This window comes from Cygnus atratus, chromosome 11, assembly GCF_013377495.2.
Source record: "Cygnus atratus isolate AKBS03 ecotype Queensland, Australia chromosome 11, CAtr_DNAZoo_HiC_assembly, whole genome shotgun sequence".
Taxonomy (NCBI): domain Eukaryota; kingdom Metazoa; phylum Chordata; class Aves; order Anseriformes; family Anatidae; genus Cygnus; species Cygnus atratus.
In genome coordinates, this window is record NC_066372.1 from 6,402,138 (window position 1) to 6,423,488 (window position 21,351).

Here is a 21,351-nt window from a genome sequence, read left to right on the forward strand (position 1 = left end):
GCAGAATTCTGGATCTTAACATACCTGGCCCAGCGCATCCATTAGAGGGCACTCTGTACACGCACACACACATCACACACTCTCTCACAATGCAGTTCTGACATTTGAATGCAGGAACACAAAGTATAGTCCTTTCACTAGTTTGTAAGATGTTTAGGTGAACTTGAATTTATTTTTAAATAAAGAAAATTGTATTTGGGACAAACTTCTTTCTTACACAGCAGTGGGTGCCAAAGAAAGCCTGCAAGATCAAAAAGCTTGAAAAATAAAGGCAAAACTCAGTGAAACCAGGGAGCATTCAAACTACTGCAAATTCAGTAAGTGGCCTTCCTGCTTTTATTAAGATAAAGTCAGCTTTGAAACCTGGGCTAAGAATTATACTGTGAAGTACTATTCAGACTTAAAAATCTTTCTCTTTTCTACCTTGGCTCTTTACACATGTTTTAGCACATAACAAGTAGAGGCCTAGTGACTTGTCTCACAGTTCTGCAGTCAGTGCTTTTTCAAGTTAGGCCATTGCTGACAGGGAAGGCTTAAAGTGCCAAGTGCAAGGCGCTGCACCTGGGTCAGGGCAATCCCAAACATGAGTACAGACGGGGTGATGAGTGGATTGAGAACAGCTCTGCAGAGAAGGACTCATGGGTACTGGTAGATGAAATAAATACAACATGAGTTGGCAATGTGTGCTTGCAGCCCAGAAAGCCAACCGTACCCTGGGCCACATCAAAAGAAGTGTGACGTGACCAGCCAGTTGAGGAAGGTGATTCTCCCCCCTCTACTCTGCTCTTGTGTGAGACCCCACCTGCAGTACTGAGTTCAGCTCCAGGGCCCCCAGCCCAGGAAAGACATGGATCTCTTGGAGCAGGTCCAGAGGAGAGCCAAGAAGATGCTCAAAGGGCTGGAGCACCTCTCCTATGAAGACAGAGAATTGGGGATGTTCAACCTGGAGAACAGAAAATTCTGGGGAGACCTCAGTATGTCCTTCCAGTAGTTAAAGTGAGCCTACAAGAAAGATGGGGCAAGTCTCTTTGCCAGGATGTACACTGACAGGACAAGTGGTAATGATTTTAAACTAAGAGTAGATGTAAATTAGATATTTGGAAGAAATTCTTTACTCTGAGGGTGGTGAGACTCTGGAACAGGCTACCCATGGAAGCTCTGGATGCCCCATCCCTGGAAGTGCCCAAAGCCAGGTTGGATGGGGCTTTGGGCGACCTGGTTTGGTGGGAAGTGTCCCTGCCCATGGCAGGGGGTTGGAACTAGGTGGTCTTTAAGGTCCCTTCCGATCCAAACCATTCTGTGATTCTATGAAAGTGAAAGAGCATGGTGATCATGAACTACATGACATCCTAAAGGATGCGAGTGTCAGGTCTTCTGTGAAATTTGCTTTATTAAATAACACCCTATCCCAAATCTTCACAAATTGAGCTGCTGGACTGATCAGTCTGTTTAGTACTTATTGCATTAATAGTTTGATTTAAAATAATACCTAAAATCAGATTTTATGTGCTACCTGAACAATCAACAATCTACAACATAAGGTAGTTAATACTTCTGTTGTTATCATAGCTTTCATGTATTTCAGTAGAATTTTTGTTTAAAAGTGTGTACTTAAAACATTTACTCTTTTACTTTCACTAGCAGCATCTGACAGCATTATTCATATGCCCTTGCAGAATACAGAAGGTGAAATTTTACCATATTATTCACTAACCTTAGCCTCAGTTCTGGACCATATTTAAGCACACACCTAAATACTTTCATTGAACAGCCACACCTTCCTAAATTGAAACCTTAGTCTGGAAGACAAACATTCTTCAGACATTGTTTGGCAATGTCAATGCTGGGCACCCAAATGACGTTCCATGGGGCTTAAATGCAAGCACTGTGTAAATAAAGGTAAGCAATACAACAAACTCATTTTACTAAAGGGTTCCAAACTCAACACCTGGCCTAAGGAGGAAAAGCCCTTTCTTTTTAATATAGGTTTAATGTTGATCTTTTACTAATTCCCACGAGAATTTTAACAACCATTTGAGTGAGACAAAGCCGGTAAAATACCTTTTATCTTATTTTTTCTTCTCATTTTTACTTTATCTGTAACTGAAGGTACTTGGAGAACGTAAATGAAAATAAAACCAGCAGAATATTTTTTATCACATGCTTGCCTCTAATTAAAAAAAATAGCAAGAGTTATTTTGGAATACCTGATTGTTTCAATTTTTAGGTTGTTTATTAATGGAATAATTAGGAATCTTAAAGCTGCTTCTCTCATGTTCTGTTCTAGTTCACTTTTGGCCGCTTGACACAGTGCTCTCTAATTTAAGTCTGGTGTTGATAAGTAATAGTTGTGGAATTCAGCCCTACTGTAATCATCAAGTGAAAGGTTTCAAGTAAAATGTCCTAATTAATGTGGCCATTATACGGATCTTAGGGAAATTATCAAAACATGCTCCACTGAAAATTTTTCTGAAGTATCTGAGTCCAGATTCTCTTCAACCACTGGAAAAGAGAACCGCCCTCAGATTACATTGATGTTTTGGTTCTGTATTTCCCAGATACAGGTAAACAGTGGAAGAAAATCCACTGACTTTTCATGTTAGAAAATCATGACTTGTCATTAGAAAATATGGTATTTAACTAATGAAAAAGGAAGGTAAGACATTCAAAAATAAATCTTCAATTAAAGAAATACTCTGGTTGCTCAGCACTAAAAATTAGATTGTTCATCAGTATTCAGAAGGTACTATTACAAGAATTGAAAACAAAAGCAACATTACTAGATCTGATCTGTAACACTTCTGTAATGTGTTCAACCATGATTAGGGTGTTGTGCGCTTCACAGAAGAATGCCCGTACATGCTCACAGCTGTCCTGAAACAGCATTCTCACTATCACCTGGCTAAATGTGTCATTTTAATCCAAAGGACACTATTAAGACAATTACAATGGAAGTTTTTCTCTCTCATTACCTAATTCTGCCATGGACACAGTTGGAGAGGTCTCCCCATTTGTAAAAGAACAATAAGGGAAGAAGCCCGATGCTGGTGTGTAGTCACATATTGGTTCTGGTTTGATTCCATTAATATCAAGACCCGACTGATCTGGAGAAGGTTGTATGTCTAAGTAGAAGCTGCTAACTGCAGAGTCTGCTTTGCTACCTTCAGGGGTATGCCCATCAATGTAATTACTGAGGTCATCATGTAGCTCTGTTAACCCGTTGGTGGTGATATTGTATGTTGGTGTTAGTGGTTCTGCCTCTCCTGGTTGCTGCTGATGATCTCGCTGCTGCTGCTGCATTCGATGTTTCTGTACCTCCGCATACAGGCTGTCCCTCTGCTTTTTTGACATTCGACCAAACTTTACAGCTGAAATACAGATACACAAGACATTTCAATTCTATAAATCCACTACTGCATTTTATTTGTCTTGGGTCTTTAAAAATTACACTGAAGGAGACAGTATAAAAGCTAAATCAGCAAGATGGGCAGACCTGAGAATCACTTCTGTCAATTACCAGTAATATAACAGCATCATGTACTCTTTAAAACGCTGTTTTAGCATGCAACTTAAATTGACCATTAGAAGTTACTGTTTTAGCTTAATTTATTATCTTTCCATTTCTGTGCCTAAAATATTTTCTTATATATCTACTGAAGTTGACCACATATCCCTTTAAGCATTCAAATTCCACCTAGAAAAGCAGAAGCTAAAAAGTACTATGCTTGTCTGACATGAAATGTCCAATTCCTGCCAGCAACATATTCATAATTCCTAAGAATATGTTATGTGATTTCTGGGACCTGTGTCAGCTGTAAAAGCCTCATAGTTTAATACGATGGCTACCACCTTGTATGCCTCTACAGAAAAGCAAATGTGTTAGATGAACTAGTCATTACATTACATGGTCAACCATTTCAGATTTTTAGTTTCATGCCCAATAAAAAAAAAAAGGAAAATTTATTTTAAGAAGTATACATAATCTGAAAACTATCTCCTTAATCAGGCCTGATGTACATAGAGTAATGCACATGTGTGTGTAGAACATGCAACATTGCTGTCACTATTTCAGGGGGAAAAGACTGAGTTAAATCTTGAAATTGGGTAAGTGATGGCAGCCTCGTTACACCTGTGGAGGAGGTATACAAATATCAGCTGCAAATTCAGTTCTAATAGAGTTATGTAAGCTTCCATTTTACTGAGAGGTAGATTTGCATGTTTTACACTAGGTGTAATTTTGAGCTTAATAGTAACAGCACTGGAACACATTTTCTTCAGAAATATACCATTAAAAAAAAAACAAACACCACAACACAGGTTTGAAGAAACACTGATTTTCTCTCTGATTTTTTTCCACTATTCATTATACATGCATTTAACTTCTGTATATATTCTAAAACAGTTCTGATCTGTATCAGTATGGCAGACCATTACTTGCAACAACAATATGTCACTTAAATTGGAATGAATACATAGAGGTAGTATTAACGTTAAGACTAAAAACTGCATCTTCAAGTGACCAAAGGCAAAACCCTTAACTGGAATCTACAATAGATAAGTAGGAAAAAAAAAAGGAATTTCATACATGCCCTAATTTATATGTATTTATCTAAATGTATAACATAAAACCACTCAACGATCTCAGCTATCAATTTGATATCCAGTAACTTTTAAGCCTTATGTTGTTTCAGTTGAACACACAGTATACTAAATACTGTTTTACTTTTTGCAATTAAATTGTGCATTAGCAGAGCTTACCATCTCGAGACATCCCCACAGCAAGGCATTTCTGTAATCTACAGTGTTGGCAGCGGTTTCTACTGGTTCGGTCAATCAAACAGTTCTTCTGACGAGGACAGGAGTACGTAGCATTGCTTTGCTGACTCCTTCTGAAAAAGCCCTAGAATTGCAAATAGAATAGAACTGCAATAGAATTGCGTAATACAAGTCAAGAAGCTGTTAACTGATGGAGTGAATAAGGACTCAGAAAGGCAGCATACCTAACTGAAAATGAAGTTCAGGTGCACTATAGTCAACTAGAGGAAGAGTGTTTGTTTGTTTGTGTCCCCGTCCCCCCCCCCCCCCCACTGGAAACAAACAAAAAACAGTAAACTGAGTAAACTGTAGGAAACAACTATTAAAAAAGTGTTATGACACGTAAAGGAATTGCATGTTTTTTCACTGATTTTACACATTCCATGTGATGTACAATAACACTGTACGCCAATTATTTCCAAATGAGGTAATTATAAACCTAAATTTCCTTCATTTCCTACCTTTCTTGGGTCAGCATGGATATTAAAATAGGAAAGATTCAACATCTAGTTAATTCAATAGCTGATACCCTGTTCTGCTCTTGGAGATGACAGTAGCAGGCTCTGATGTTCAGCCTCAACAATGTATGTACATGTTTAAAAACAGAGCATGATACCGAGCAATTGCCTCTATAGAGAACAAAATTTTAATGTATATACATTTAAAATTAGTTTGATGCTGACAAATGAGTTTTTGTTCGACTCAGTGAACGGTTTAGGTTGGGGGGAGCTGAAACAGGTTTTATGTATTTGTTTTCTCTTTTCTGAATCAACTACAATGGGTAAGTTCACCTCCAAAGAAAGCCAACTCTGGAAGGTTGTGCAGTAGTTAGAAGTTAGTTCTTTCCACCAGAATGGCACGTTAGTAATCACTATGCCAGCTGCTTGTTTTGAAGTTCATTTCATCTTTTTGCCACAGACTGCCCAAATGTAAGCTGGTATGTGTGTAATACCTACTTCACAGGGATTCTGAGAAGATGCAGTCATTCTAAAGAGGCATTTGAGATCAGTGAGTACAGTATTTTAGTTTTATGTTGCCACATAATGGATTAATTAACACCGCTGCAAAGAAAATACTTCCTCAGAAAGGCTGGGCACCCTTTAATTAAAGTTGGACTTTTACCAATCTTTTATTTATTCAAGGACCACATTCTGGAGTCCCTCAGCACATGCACATTCTGTCCAGACACTTGGTGAAATAAACAAGAAGGACTTTCGCATGACAAGTAAGAAACTTCCTAGCAAACTTCCTGCAGACAGAAGAATGACAAAATGCTGAGATAAAGCCATATGCTCCATCTTCCGAGGAGGGTACTAGTTTTCATCAGTCATGTTTCCTTTATTAAAGCTCTACTGGGGAAACATGAAATAAAAAAAAAAAAAAAAAGAGGAAACTTAAGATGCCTTCTTTAATCCCATTTTCCTATACATTTTTTCATACCATTTATTCTGGTCTGTTTTATCTGATTGAACTTCTACTAGTATTTATCAATAGTGAGGTGATTGTCACTGAGGCTGAAAGTATTGCAGCACATACTGAGCTCTGATTGAATGCATTTCACCCTACAAAAAACGTGAAATAAAACCAAGGAAATTTTTAGATATCATTCCAACATCATGACTGATCTCTCTGGAGGAACAAAGTCTCAGATACGTAGACAGCTTAATTTCCAGTTCTGTTAGCACCCTTATTGGAGCCTGTCACTCCAATACAACTACGCATGCAAGGACAATGCGATTCACTGGAAAAACAGGCTTAGGTATCAACGTGAGTGATGACTTACTGATCAAGGTTCTGCATCTCTACATTATCAGTCCTTTAGAATATTCAGTTCTCTAAACACTTCAACAATTGCACTGAATGACATGCTCATATATTAACTGTATTACATCTTCTGCCACCATTGAGATCCTGTAAACCAGTTTTATCAATATCTACAAAGAACCTGCCCTCAAAGATCTCTGCTTTTTCTTCTGGCTGGTTCCTGCACTGTATCTGTATTGCCAATTAGGCATATTTCTCTCTATTAAGAATATTCGTGTCAAGCTGAGGATTATTTTTAGTATTATAATGGAGAAAATATTGAGTTTTTTGCTTCTTCCAGATTTTCCCTAGAGACACAGCTGCTCAATACATTTTAGTGTACAATATATCAGTTAAGTTACAGCTTGAAGCTATATTTTCAATAAAGCAGAACTGCCTGAAACTGGGGCCTTTACAAGCACTTGAACTTTACAAATCACAGATGTAGTAGAGTGCTTTTAAAAACAAACCATACAGTATTGCGTAGGCATGTTGAAAACATCAGCAGTAGCTAAAGCAAAAAAAACACAAAACCTTGCCTCAAATTTTAGAAGTGAATTTAAACTTGTCTACAGCTCAGAAACATGTGAGATTTGAGGTGGAATTAACAAAGTTAAACTGAAGGTTTTTTAATTGCAAAATTCTTCTATGTTGTATGTTGTTGTCATTTATCTGTGATTTCTCTAACCTTTTGGCAGTCCCTGGTATCTCATATCTCTAAAGGTATAGGGGGAAGCCCCTATTTAGAGGAGACTTCTGTGGGTAAATACAGTTTCTTGCTTTTTTTTTTTCATTTTCTTTTAAGAGAAGAAGAGAAGGAAAGACACTACATTGTGTTGTTCTATTTTCTCTCTTTTGCCAGAGGCACAGAGCTAGCTATAATTTTTCCACCAGGAAGGAGAAGGTATATGCATGTTTGGTACACGTGTATACATTCAATCATTATGCAAACCAGCCCAGGCCACATACCCTTAATTGCATGGATGTTCATAACCATTATTTGAAATTCACGCGATTGCGTAATGGGCCACAGGCAGACTGGACCCCTCTTGATCAAACAAACAAAACTATTCCTGCACTAAAAAATGTCACCATGTTACACCACTCTGACTGATGGCATGGGCTGAGCCAAGGTCTCTGGTATCAGAGTGTCTGTGAGTGCATAGAGCCCTGCCGCCTTCTGATGTCAGAATAAAGAGCCAGCTGATTTTGATGAGGCGTCATTGAGCTTTGCCCGTCTCCCTTTTTATGAAGCTGTATTAACACAGTGCCAGAAGAAGAGAGGAGCAGATTACAAGCCATAGCCTCATCTCTGCATTTCAGACTCCTATTTATATACAAAACAATATATGTTTTTTCATACGCTGCCAAAAAATCAAGTTTGGGAAAAAAGGGCACAAGAACTTTTCATCTGCAAGTCAGTTTGAATAACAACTTGTTAAAAAAGAACTTTGAAATGTAAATAGCAGTTTTCACAAAGTCTATTAATAGTTCCAGCAACTTCACTGTTCAGTGGCTCCATGTTACAGACATCTCTGTCTAAGCTTCCTACTTCGAATGGGAAAAATCCGATTTTGATTGTCTGATGTCACAAATCTCACCGCACAGACTCCCTCTCCAGTGCGGCACAGGCTGAAATGCTGATCTCATGTTTGGTCTTTTGACAAATTTTCATTTAATGAATTGATTCCTACAGTTCATTAACATACCCACTTCCACTTCTGTATACACATATGTCTTAATTAGCTGCTCATTGGCTGTTTAATTACAAGAAAACAGCTGACAGCTGCCTTGCTGCATCCTAATGGCAGACATTTTGTAATGACTGTATGCAAGCCCGTGACAAAAAAGACTTATTCATAATCCCATGATTTATGGCTAATACTTAAAGACTGCCACGTATCATTAAGTTTTGCAATATTCTGAGCAATTAACAATTAGTTGGGGGGGGTGATTCTTTTAATTTTTTCTAAAGCAAACTATATCAAATTTTCTTATAAGAAGCATCAGAAAAAATACACCGTCAAATGTAAGAAATGTGAACATTACAAGTGGATTTTAACCCTTTTATGGCAAGGTGCATGTATTTTAATTATAAAGGGAAAAGAGCACCATGACAAAATTTTAAAATAAACTGTTAATAAAGTATTTGATAACAAAGTTATAATGCCACTGAAAACAGAGAAATAAATCAGTTTTACATATGTAGTAAATACAGGAATGATATTTTGTTTATCAGGTTATACAAGGCTTCTTATGTACCTTCTTTGTAACATGGCTCATTGCTTTCTTACATCTTTTGCTTAAACTTGGTTAGGCAAAGCATTATGAAAGAAAAACCTCAAAAACATGAATTAGAGGTACGTGTTTACAATACCAATGTGACACTCCATGTTTAGCAGAGTAATGAAAAACCAACTAGTACACAAAGTCAATGTCTATATGAAAAAAAAAGCAATGCAAGATGGGAAATGACAATACCAAGTATTGTTTTCTGAAGTAACAGACAAGGATATTTCTTGTACTTACAATGAACAGAACCATCTTAGGTCTAAAAAGACACAGGAGACAGAAGCCAGGGCCTATAAACCTTTGAAAATGTGAGAAATGTGCAGAAGTGCCAGGCATAGACAGTCTTATGAGAACAACTGCAGGCATTTAAGTAAAGAGGAGTCATACTAATATGTTTGTGGGTCAGTTGGGCATGAACTGGCACTGTTGACAGCGAAAGCAAGTAATTGCATCTGTAAATTCTGAGATATAGTTCATTAACACCAAGTTCATTTCAAACTAAATGCTTTGCTATGTCCTTTTGAAGTGTTCAGGTGTTTCCTGACAACAATTTCTTCTTGCAGTACCAAAGACAGTGTTGGTGTCTCTCTTAAAAAACAAAAATCTGTCTAGCTAATTTGAAAGAAGGATGTATTTATTAATCTGTACTGCTGTTTCAGTTCTGTCTAGTCGTTCATAACAAATCAAACAATATCTGCTGTTCATACCTAGTGGGCAAGGGAGCAAAAGGAAGGGACTCAGCATGGTTAAATGGCCAGAGGCCAGTACTTAAAGATCTGGTAACAGGTCAATAGGCCAGCCTGAAGCAGAAAATACTGAACTGGATGGAACCATGTGTACAAACTAGTCTCCTTTCTCACCATGGCTCCTAATACTGAGGAAAAGGTTTTTAATGGGTTCCCACAACTAACAGCTGAACGAGTGCTCCATTCATATACTAGATTTTTCAATAGTGCCAGTACAGTACTAGCATTTCTGATCTTAAACTCAAGAATAAACTTTTATTTGAGTCATGCTACAGTGTTCATGGCACTCTTCAACTATGCTTCTGAGCAGAAGTCTTAAATGACTCATTTTCTCTCCCCCCTCCATCACCCCCCATTGTATGTATCAATGATGGTAAGAGAGAGAAGTCTCTTAAAATTTAAGTGATTTATACTAAGCCACAGGAGCCCTCTGAGACCAAGTATAAAACAGAGCTTGGCTACAAACTTCATTTTATCATTGGGGGGGAAGAAGTGGAGGGGGTGTTATTTTTCATATATATATATTTTTAATGTGAATTCAAATTCAGTTAAATAGGTTCACGGGTTGGGAGTAGTCAGTGATATGATAAAAGCAGCCAGTAACCCCAAAGCAAGGTAGGAAACGAAAACTTCTCAAGAAACACTAATTGACTTAATTTAAAGTCTTCAATTCTCATATGTCAAATGCAATAAAGCAAGAAAAACTGGTCAGAAAACTTTCAGGTATACGAAACGGAAGGGCTACAAAACTAGCAGGGCAAATAGTATCAGCAAAAATCAATTTGACCAGGGCTTTTCTGTGATTTCACACGTGGTACAGATTTAGCTTACGAAGTAGGTCTTGGCAACTGAAGCTTCATGTTAGATTTTAAATAAATCATATTTCTAGTGGTTATTAATATTTAAACAGTACCATTTATGTTAACATTACTATTAAGTAACATTGAAGTTCACACCAAAGTGGAGTGAAAAACAGTAAGGGAGCCAAAAGCATCCTACCCTGCTGCTGTTGCTGCAGTAGATCGATCATTCTTGACAGGCCTGGCTTGAGAAGGCAGCAGCACCTCTGTTCATTTACGATGACTAAGGCCCTGATCCTGCAATCTGAAGCCCATGAACGGGTTCTTCTGTGGAGAACCTCACTGACTTCTCTGGGACTACGTTCATGTAGGACATTGACTCCATGAGTCAGTGTAGGGCTGGGAACTAGGCCTTCATAGCAAAGTAGTTTTTATGAAAGAAGGTTTAACATAACATGAAGAGCAATGTAAACATGCTCAAACCTGCAGAGATCAGAGCCACAGAAAAGCTGGGAAATACACTTCAGGGAAAAAAACACCACCACCACCAACAAAAAAAGAACAAACCCAGACCAATACACACCTGGCTCATTTGGGAGAAGCCAAGTTACGCCAACTTTTTCACCAGCCAAAATATTTCTGTTGGGTGAGACTTTGTTGACATTACTGTGGAAGAGCTTAGCACAAACAAAACCCATCTGCTACAGTAGTGTATTTTAAATGCTGTACAGCCATTATCATTTAGACTCTTCCTGTGACTTGTCCCCACTAGAACTCCCTTATCTTTCACTACTTGCAGGTCACCCCTCTGATGCTCTGGCATTAAAGAACAGCTAACTTCAGAGTTCTTTGCCTCCTAGAGAGAAATAACTAGGTTGATATTTGCTTTAAAATACAGCCTGAAATTGTATAGTTAGAGAACTTGATTCTGCTAGTGCAACAGAAGGAGAAAATGCCTAACTTCAATCTTTGAGCCACTGTCTTGTTTATTCATGCATGCTCCACCTCAGTGTTCAAATAGGCGTCAGCATGACGAGTATACTTGCTTACTTGTCTTCCCTTCTGCCCTTTCCCACTAGCTGACCATTCTGGTGGCATTCTCAAAGGCAGACTGAGGACTGCACACTTTCATAGAAATCAGTTTATATAGAGTTCAAAGGAAAACCTTTTGTTCTAAAATGCAAGGAACTGCACATGCATTTCTCACTACGAGGCCAGCATCTGTTGTTCTGGCTGTTGGAGGTACACAATGGATTTTTCTCCTAGTAGCTTTTAAATTTTTTAAACTTTTTGTTTGCATTTATTCCTGGGAAAGCACAGTCACTCTGATGGAAAAGTTCCCAATAGAATTTCTCTTTCTAACCCACAGTGCTAAGCTCTTAGCAGCTACATACCAACTAATGTGACTGTGAGTATAGTGCGTGCTGTTATTTCCTCCTGTATGTAGCCATCCTGCTGCTTTTGTTGGGGGCTCTTCTCACATGCAGGGCTTAAGAGAAGGCCTGCATTCAAAGAAACGCATGAAGATGAAGCCAAAGATGATACAGTTGGCAACTTTCCTTCCCTTTGGCAGCCTGTTCCTGCTCTGCAGCAGGCCATGTTGTGAAAGCCCTGTTTTCTGCACAGATGAGTGTTAGCATTATGCTAACCTCAGTCTCTTGACAACGATGCTCATCAGGAACCTTGAGGCAGTCTTTCAGGTATACAGGTCCCATACCATGTAAAGATTAAAGAGTCTTGGACAGTCAACGTAACTTGATATTCTTACAGTCACACAGCAGAACTGCCACTGAAAATGTCCGCCATTTCTCAAAGCTGAGATTTGATAGGTGCTGTTCAGCTACTGCATAAAAATGAAAAAAATAACTACTATTTATTACCAATGCATTCCTAGTGCATTTCCTGCATTCTTCTGTAGCAACAGCTCTTCCAAAGGGCGTGAGGTATAGTCCTGTATAATTTTAGCATTCTGAGGTTTCTTTCTCTCTTCTTACCAATACTTGCATGAGACCCAAGAGAACGTGAGAAAGAAAACAAAAATCTTCCGTGGAAAAACACAAAAGACATCTCTATATTGTGAATGCAAGGACATTGCTTCTTTGATGATGGAAGGTAGTATCAAGCATGTCAGGAGAGCACCCTAAAACCTACCATAAACGTAATTTCTTAACAACTAAAGCGTAGATTAATAGTAAAAAACCTATCAGCATGGGACAGCAACACATACTTACATAAAGAAAGCAATGGGCTACAGCACAGCTGTGTGTACTGTGTCATTCCCAAGCTAGTGCTGTAATTCTGCACTAGTGATAAAAAGGAACGATCAGCTTCGCATCACCGTGAACTAGTGCTAGCATTGTCTTGTCTAGTTCTTGGTTGTGAGAGACAAACTAAACAAAACATAAGTGCTTCTACTGGAGTCCTTGTTCACTAGAGTTCCTAAAGGTACAAATCCAGAAAAAAAAATCAAAGCCTAAACCTTAACACAGCAATGAGCTAGATCCTAAGGAATACACACTGCTCACAGAAAGACTTGAATAAGTTTAATAACAGTAGCATGTAGTATTTGTGCAACAGCACCTTCCATACAAACCAGAAGAGATTTGTAACTGTAACAGGTTACAAAAGAAAACTGAGAAGTCAGAGAGCTCTCACAGTAGCTGTCTCAGCACAGCTTCTTAGTGATTTATTAAGCAAAAAATGGAGAGGGAGACTCAAGAAAATCACAAACTCCCTCTCAAGTGCATCCACAGAACAGATTCTTTGCTATTTGTTAGAAGTGGTTCATCTTTTTAAACCTCTTCTGCTTATTCAGAGAGAAACAGCTTAGAGCACATGCAGCACAACTGCGTGATTTTTGAAGCCTATCCTGAAAGGTGTGTCACAAAAATGCCTTTTTCAAAACCCAAATGAAAACAGTACTTCAGACTCACCAATTGATTTCATATTCTTTGAAATGAAACGTATTGATTCAACTTCCACACAATAGTTGCTCTTTAAAAGAGGAAGAAAAAGAATCACTATCCAAAAGCCAAATGCTGTTTTAAGACTTAATTTTTTAGACCCTTACCTTGCAGCCTTCACATGTAATGACACCATAATGGATTCCTGATGATTTGTCTCCACAGATCTTGCATGGAATAATTTCAATTTGAGCTGCAACAGAAACACGCAACCAGTTAATTACATTTTCTTTTAAACACCTTATAAAAGCATTCCCTGATCAGCATTTGTACAGTGAAAACTAATAACCTGCTAAACATTATACTGCATTAACTATTCATTGCTGAACTGTGAGGGTCCCCTAGAGCTTTGGACTAAATTATGGCTGCTCGTTATATAATAGCTTTTGGGTTATTAAAATGGGTCATTTGAGAAGGTGTTTAAGAACCCACAAGAAGGCTGGAATCAGCATTTCAAAGCCAAAAAGAGTAAGAGAGTTCACGTTTTGGCCAAAGAGCTAGGAAGACACTGGAAAGGTTTCTTCCAGTCTCACTCCTGTGAGGCTGTAATATAATTTAAAAGTTTGCCCTGCCTGAAAATGGATGCAACATCTTTAACAGGAGTCATGATCATGCCATCCAGCTCATGTGACTGGCCAACACATAAAAGACACAACATGGTAAATAGTGACTGCAGTTTACACAAGAAATCCAAAATTCACATATCTGAATTGAGTTATCAGTAAATTTTTGTGTATTAATTTCCACAGAGTGAATGAGGGAGGAAAACACAGCAGCGTTCTAGTCAACATACAAAAACTAAAAGGAGATAATGTAGTCTGGAAAATGCCATAGGAGATACAGGATACAAAAGCCCTCATTTTTATATCAAACTTACATATATATATATAATTATATATATAATTATATATATACTTGTAATTCAGTTTACTGTGTGACAAAACTCTCTGCATGCATCTCTAAATGGCAACTCCTTCCCAGACATGGGAATATACATGGAATACAAGGATTTAATAAGGGACTCCCCATCTACTCAGGAATACTTCTTCAACTGCTTTCAGAGAAGGCAGCAGCAGTTATTTTGCTAGCCAAGTGTCTCTTCAGACAGGACCAGGCCGAGGCAGTAGCTTATAATGTCAGAGACCAGCAGTCAACATTTTATATATGCTTGTGTGTGCTCACACAAACACACCGAATGCGTCTATCAGCTGGATAGCAAGAAAAATCCAAAGAATGCACCTTCTGTCCTGCAGTTGTGTTGGATTGGCCGACATTGATTTTCCTGAACTGGATTATCCCGAACAGGAATACAAACACAACCCTTGCTGCGTCTCTCACCGTGATTTATTAAACAGCCAAAGTGCAGTTAATCTCCTGCGAGGAACTGAAACCCATTCTCAAGATATGCCTGATAGCTTCAGAGAGCCTTTATTTCATCCAGTTCATGGCTATCCAGTCTGTGACAACACATAAAATCGCACCTAAGATATTGCATTAGCCTAACTTCCATTGTACTCTCAACAAGGCTTTCAAAAAGTCCCGTCCACTCTCTCAAATGCCGTATTTTACATGCCATTAAATCCCTAACTGACTGCTTATTATTAAATAGAATCATCTTTTATAACAAGAATGCTACTGTATGCTCCACTTCATTGCAGCACACCGCCACAGCTCAGGATCAGGCCAAAACTCAAGACCGGTAGACTGTGAGTACAGCACTGACTGTGCTAAACTGTTACTTCAAAACATTCTCCTCGCAACATCAAATGCGGTGAACGGAGCACCTGAATAGTACCCATTTGCTCTCAGGAACCTAATAGTAGCTGAAATACTCTGCTAAGGGAAGCAGTACCCAGCAGCTAAGGGACTACATTGTTGTTTGCCTGGTATTTCCATATCAGCAGCTTTCAAAATATTTTTGTACTGCAGGACACCACTTGCATCTGCTTCCATCATAAGGATCTTTGCGTTCTTGACATTTAATCCCACACCTTCCCTGCAGCAACGAATGATAGGCTGAAATTAAAAGGTCTGTTTAGGATGCTTAAGGAGACAAATACTTCTGCTCTGAAGTCGTCCAAAAAAGTGTCTTAATTTCACTTTGCTCTCAGCTAACACATTAAACACAACAAGGCAGGAAGTGAAATAATAAAAGAGAAAAAAACAGCGTATGTTATTTTATTAATTTGTTCTCTGCATTGTTAGGAGAGCATCCTATGATTACAAAGCCTCAGAACAGAAAGAAAGGGTAGCATAACCTCCCCTGAAGTTAACACTTTACATTACCAAATTGAACAGACTGAAATTCACACAAGTTCAACACTCGTACAACATCAAAAGTTCAATTTCAGAGAGAAATCCTATTGGCAGATTCTGGAATAGATCTATTGATTCCCATTTGTAACTTTTCAACATACGATTATTTTTCTACTCTGCTACAAGGAGTCACTAGCCTTCTCCAACTCCTTTGGCAGAACAGCAATAAAGCTCATCTGAACAGCTACATGGTAATATATTTTTCACATTTCACTTTTATATGCATAATTACTGCCTTATTACGAAGAGGTATGATATAATTGGATCTTGTTTATCTACAATCTCCAGCATATTAGTTAAATCACCCATGAAGCCTGTCTATGCAATCTCTGTTTCTTAAGCAACAGGACATTTGCAGAGTGTTTCTGAAGGAATGTAACATGCCTTCAAAGTGATGGCCTGAAGCTAGCTTACTAATAGCCGAAAAGGTGCAATAATTGGTCCCAAATGCATTTGCCAGGGTCCTTTACTGTTAGAAGAGAATCTACAGAGGTTCACAGGCTCCAGCTCTGCCAGTATGTGCTGACCAGTGTGCATACAAACAGCAGCACCAAATCCGGAATCATTTCAGAACTCCCGATTCCCTAGAATTTACTACACCTTCAAGGTACTTACTTTCAAGAGCACATAGCATTTACAATTTCAACTTAACATTTCACTTTGAGATACAGTACAGTGGGATGAAACTCAGAAACATAAATTACTTGGGACTGCCACAACCAATTGTATTACAAATTAATGCCTGGAAAGACATCAGATCAATTACTGCTCTACGTGGTTGCCTCTGCAAATCAGCTCATTGAAATGGAATCCCTGTCGCAAGTTCATACACTTTCCATATAGCATGAAAGGACTTGGATACTTTAAACTTACTAAATGCAAATTGCCTGTGCCAAGATTATGCATTTTTCTTAGGAGGGTGAAAATATTTTCCCCACTTATAACTTTGACATGCAAATATGTACTTGCTAAAACCTTGTTCTTATGCAAACAAGGCAGGTGGGAAATATTTTTACATGTCAAGAATATGTTCCAACTTGGTTTCTCACATTCCCAGAGTTACTTAGAGCTTCCTGCCGTGTTCTCATTAATTGTACCTGTGCTGTGCTTACATATATTTATATAGTGTATTTTCCAAGATTGTATAAAATGCTGTAATTCATATTTTAGACTAGAATTAGCCTAAATTACAGTTTACAATTTCTGTCTCCTGAGGTGGTGCTCAGGCTGATTCTGGTTCATGCACAAGCAAATTATTTCTTAAATATGAACTGCAGAAAAAAAATAAACTCTCGTGGTTGCTTAGAAACCGCTACGGATACCCAGGTGACAGATGCCGTCTGTATTCCCAGATTAAAGGCCTGAGAATCTTTCACACCCTGAAATAACAGTGCTCCAGAATACTACTAATGATGTCCTCTGCCAAAGGCAGTGATGAATAGGAAGTGAAGCCCAAACAAACCACCAGGAGCAACAGATACGAACTCAAGCACGAAGACCCACCTCAAGCATTGAACAAACTGCTAGAGAAACAGCTCCTGAGAGAAAGACGTGGCCATTAAGGGCCACAGGTAGCAGTTATGACATGATGTCAAACACAGGGCGCTCTAATGTAAAACTGAAGGGCATCTGACACCCACTTCTATATACGTGTATATTGAAGATCTCTTAAAACGCGGCTATTCCTATCACTGGAATGTCAGGCAGTTTCCAAGAAATGTATCTTCTTTCTGCTGTAATGCTGTATGATGGTTTATTTTATAGCAGTAAAATTGAGTGCAGACTCTGCTTTGCTTGAAATCAGACAGAACAGTAACTTGAGCCCTAGCACTACAAGAGAAAAAAAAAGTATTTTGTCCCCTGAACCATTCTTCTTCCTCCATCCAGTGTGTCTTTACTTGGCAATATTTTTAAGTAGCTCTGGTATGCTTAAATTACATGACTGTCTCCACCTAACTCCTAATGAACATGCCTGCCAGACAACCAGAGACAACTAAACAACATCTTTTGTTGGCATCTGTAACAGAAGAATATCCCTTATTTCTTCCTACTCCAGGCTTCCCTTCTTTCCCCAGATCTGCACCAGTTTCACTGGACTTGCCTGCCTTTTTAGGTCTCTCCCCAAACCAACCCCTCCAGACAGCCCCTCCCTTTTTATTAATTCCCACATCATGAAATGCTGCTTTATTCCTTGTCTGGTTTGAGCAACAGAGGAAAGAAAACTAATTAATTCTGCATTGGTAAGGAAGTGCTCTCTACAAGCTCATCATAATAGTTAGTTTCTTCCTTTCTAACTCCTTGGGCAGACTCCCATCAGGACAAGGCTCCGTACAGCCATGGAAGCAAGGAACATCTTTCTCCTCAGTTCTGACATCCAAGTAGAAACACATTGAGCCTCGACACAGAAAAGTGTATTATCAATCCACCCTGAAGAAAACATTCTTCAGAAGAGAAAAAAAAAAAAGATTTTCCAAAGACCTAAGTTTTCTCTTCTCTGTTAAGGTGTCTGAATGAAAATTCCAGGTGTACACCCTCTTTTTTTACTCAGTAAAGATGGACCGAAGCTTGTACTGGTTAGTGTGCCAGACTGAACTCTATTTCTTAAAAGCTATATGGGCACTAAGCATCCTTCTCGGATCCACTTGCTTTCTAGTGAAAGCACCGTAGCCAAAATTGCTAGCTGAACTGAAGACTTCAAGGCCAGATGTGGTGTGCATATTACAGTCAGGACAGGAGCTAGGGTCTCCCGAGACTCAGGGTACTGCTTAAGTTATCCCTTCTTTTTCTTCAAGAAACATTTAAATTCCCTTCCCTGGACGTGGCTTACCTGTCCGCTGCTCAGAGGGCGTGTAGAACTTTGTAGCTAATTCAGAAGGGTTTTGAATGAAGCACGATACATATACAAATTGGGCTAACTTGTTTCTAAAGGGATGCAGTTTGTGCCAGACGATGTTGCTAGTGCTGTTTGGAAGTATATTGATTAAATTAGGAGGCATACATATTCACTGACATATTCATACATATTCATTGACTCAAACAAGGGTACTGCGTGTAATGTGGTATTTAAAGCAACATAATATCTGATCACAAACTGAATTAACAAGGAATGATTTTACTATATAATATTCTAATCTTCCTGCACTTTCAGCTTCATTACCTAAATAATTTGCTGTCATGTACCCTAAGTAATTTGAGCTGGCTGCAAATTACTTGCCTCTGAACACCTGCAGCTAACAAACACTGCAATTCCACTAAACTAAAAGCCAGTGGCAGCACAGCTCTGCCCGTTCCATTAATATGCTACGCTAAGTGACCATCTGTCCACTCATATATATTAAAATATTTAAAGCCTGTGTACTTCTAAAGATGACATCTGGCTGGTAGACATCTGAGGCATTTTCAGAACACACAGTAACTGCTTGGATCAATAGCTGATGGAGACAAGCTCCATTTACCTGCCCACTCCTTGTGTGAAAGGTCTGTTTATTCTACGTGCAATCCCCACCATAACACCATTCTGGCCATGAGTAGGCCTGCTGGATATTGTAATGGCATAGCTAGTAGCAAATAGTTCCTGAGAAGAACCAAGAAAGCTGCCAAGCTAGAGACTTGTGTCTTATGGTTGGATTTCTGGGGGGTTACTACAGTTGACATGACAGCAGCTTTCCCAGCACGTGGGAAGTTCATTGTGTCTTTCTCTCCTTTACAAGCTGTCATATCTATAGCTGAGCTCAAGCTGAGCAGCATCCCTCATGGAGGAGTATCACCTGTCCATGTTCAGTTATCATGAAGTGTGCAGGAACACCTCTTTGGGACTGCTGATGCTCTCCAGCTTCCCTAAAACTCACGAACAGTTTGAAAATGGGTTTGGAAATGAAGAAGACTAGGATGGATGGGCAGAAATCAAGACAAACACAACAACCTCTCTAAGCCTTGTTTCCTTAGGAAATCAAACTAATAATAAAACGAAATAAATACTGAGGTTATGCTGACACAAATCCTTTGAAGTCCGTGGGTGTGATGGGTGGAGTACAAATGAACATAGCCACCAAAGTATTAATTAAAAGTAAAGTATGAGCAACACCTCAAACACACGAGGCAGAAATGCTGCAATGCCAAGGCTGGCTCTTTGGGCCTAAACACAGCTGGATCCCTCTTATTAGGTCAACTGATTGTGTGCAGCACTCCATAATGCTACAAACATTCGGCTTCAAAGAGTATGAAATAAGATGCGTGATAAATAGTACAGAACAACAACACGAGCACTTTTGGGGCTTGCAAGGATGAATTTTAGGAATAAATCTAAATTCTTTCAGCCTCTGTTACTGATTTAGACACGTCAAAGGGAACAGTGAAGTAAGGACTCATACTCTTATGCCAGAATCATTGGCATTTGTGCTTAATATTCTTCTTTAAACCTCGAAATTTTACTTACACATTTTAAATTATATGCTCAATGTTCTTCTTTAAACCTCAAAATTTTACTTACACATTTTAAATTAAAGAACCTGATCTTGCTATTACATTAAGCACTAGCTTCAACAAAGATACCTGAATGCATAATGACAGGAGGATATATGGAAAATAGTTTAGATTCTCCAATAGGCACAACTATTTCTGTGAAGCTGCTGTGGTAAGGTCTCTGTGTATTTTTAATTTTATATTAAAATGGAAAATTCCTGAAAAAAACTTTAATAGAACATCAAAATATACTTAACCTCTGTAAAGAAAAAATAAAACAAAATGAAGTTCTCAACACAAAATATAGGACTTCTACAAGGGTTTAGGAACACAAACAACGTAAAAAATGACTAAAGGTTTTAAGAGGAACTCAGAGAGATGATGTCTGCTCCTGCTCAGTCATGTGTGTAACACAAAATCATTTTTTTTCTTTTTTTACTTCAGTCTCATCTCCCTCCACTGTCTTGTCTTTATTCATCCAGAAAAATTCTTGTTCTTCTTGATCCAACAAGGCAACTTGGTATCTCAACATTTCTAGAATGGAACAACTGAAATACCTATTTTTTTTCCTTCTATTTTTGAGGAAAAAAGAGCAGTAATCTAATTTGCAGTTGAAAACTAGATGGTTTGATTTTCCTTGTTGAAGGAATGACTGGTAGAGACAATTCTAGCTTGGGACTACAGGCACATTATGAAGGCAAACCACAGATCAGAAATCATACTAAAGCAGTGAGCTTCATGCCTTGGCTTAAAATAATCGGGGCTGCCACATCCAGACATGTTCTGTCATCCAGGAGCACAGAAAACTAGTTCTTTTGGAATATCTGTCCTTACTTGATAGATTTTAGTTATAAGTTGGATGTCCTATCAGTTTGTGAAATTGAGGGGGGTTTGAAAGCTCCACCTTTGTTACTACTTCCATGAAATTGAATTGAACAGGAATCGTGTGGATGGTTGAAATAATACAGCTGAAATTGTACAATGCAGTAAGATATGCAACAATGATATAAACTCTTTCAAGAATAAGACAAAACTAAGAAAATCCTAACCACTTTCTGGTTCCAGATCTGGGGAAAGAATTGTTCTCTAGGCCCCACCCACAGGCATAGTAACCAAAATTAATGGCAAGGACTAGAAGAGGGAAACAATGGAGTA

General features: G+C 38.5%; 1 protein-coding gene across 6 annotated transcripts in view; it reads right to left on the bottom strand.

Annotated features, from left to right (window-relative positions):
- The window catches only part of RORA (RAR related orphan receptor A), a 377,529-nt gene that overhangs the window by 12,028 nt on the left and 344,150 nt on the right, over positions 1 to 21,351 (bottom strand). For 4 of the 6 annotated variants that reach the window (XM_035554008.2, XM_035554010.2, XM_050712976.1 and 1 more), the window contains 3 exons: positions 13,527 to 13,612; positions 4,759 to 4,900; positions 2,973 to 3,368 (listed from right to left, as the gene is read on the bottom strand). In XM_035554008.2, the coding sequence (XP_035409901.1) occupies positions 2,973 to 3,368; positions 4,759 to 4,900; positions 13,527 to 13,612 (624 nt within the window). The remainder of the gene's footprint in view (positions 1 to 2,972; positions 3,369 to 4,758; positions 4,901 to 13,526; positions 13,613 to 21,351) is intronic. The other 2 variants (XM_050712977.1, XM_035554013.2) reach the window with 1 other exon arrangement.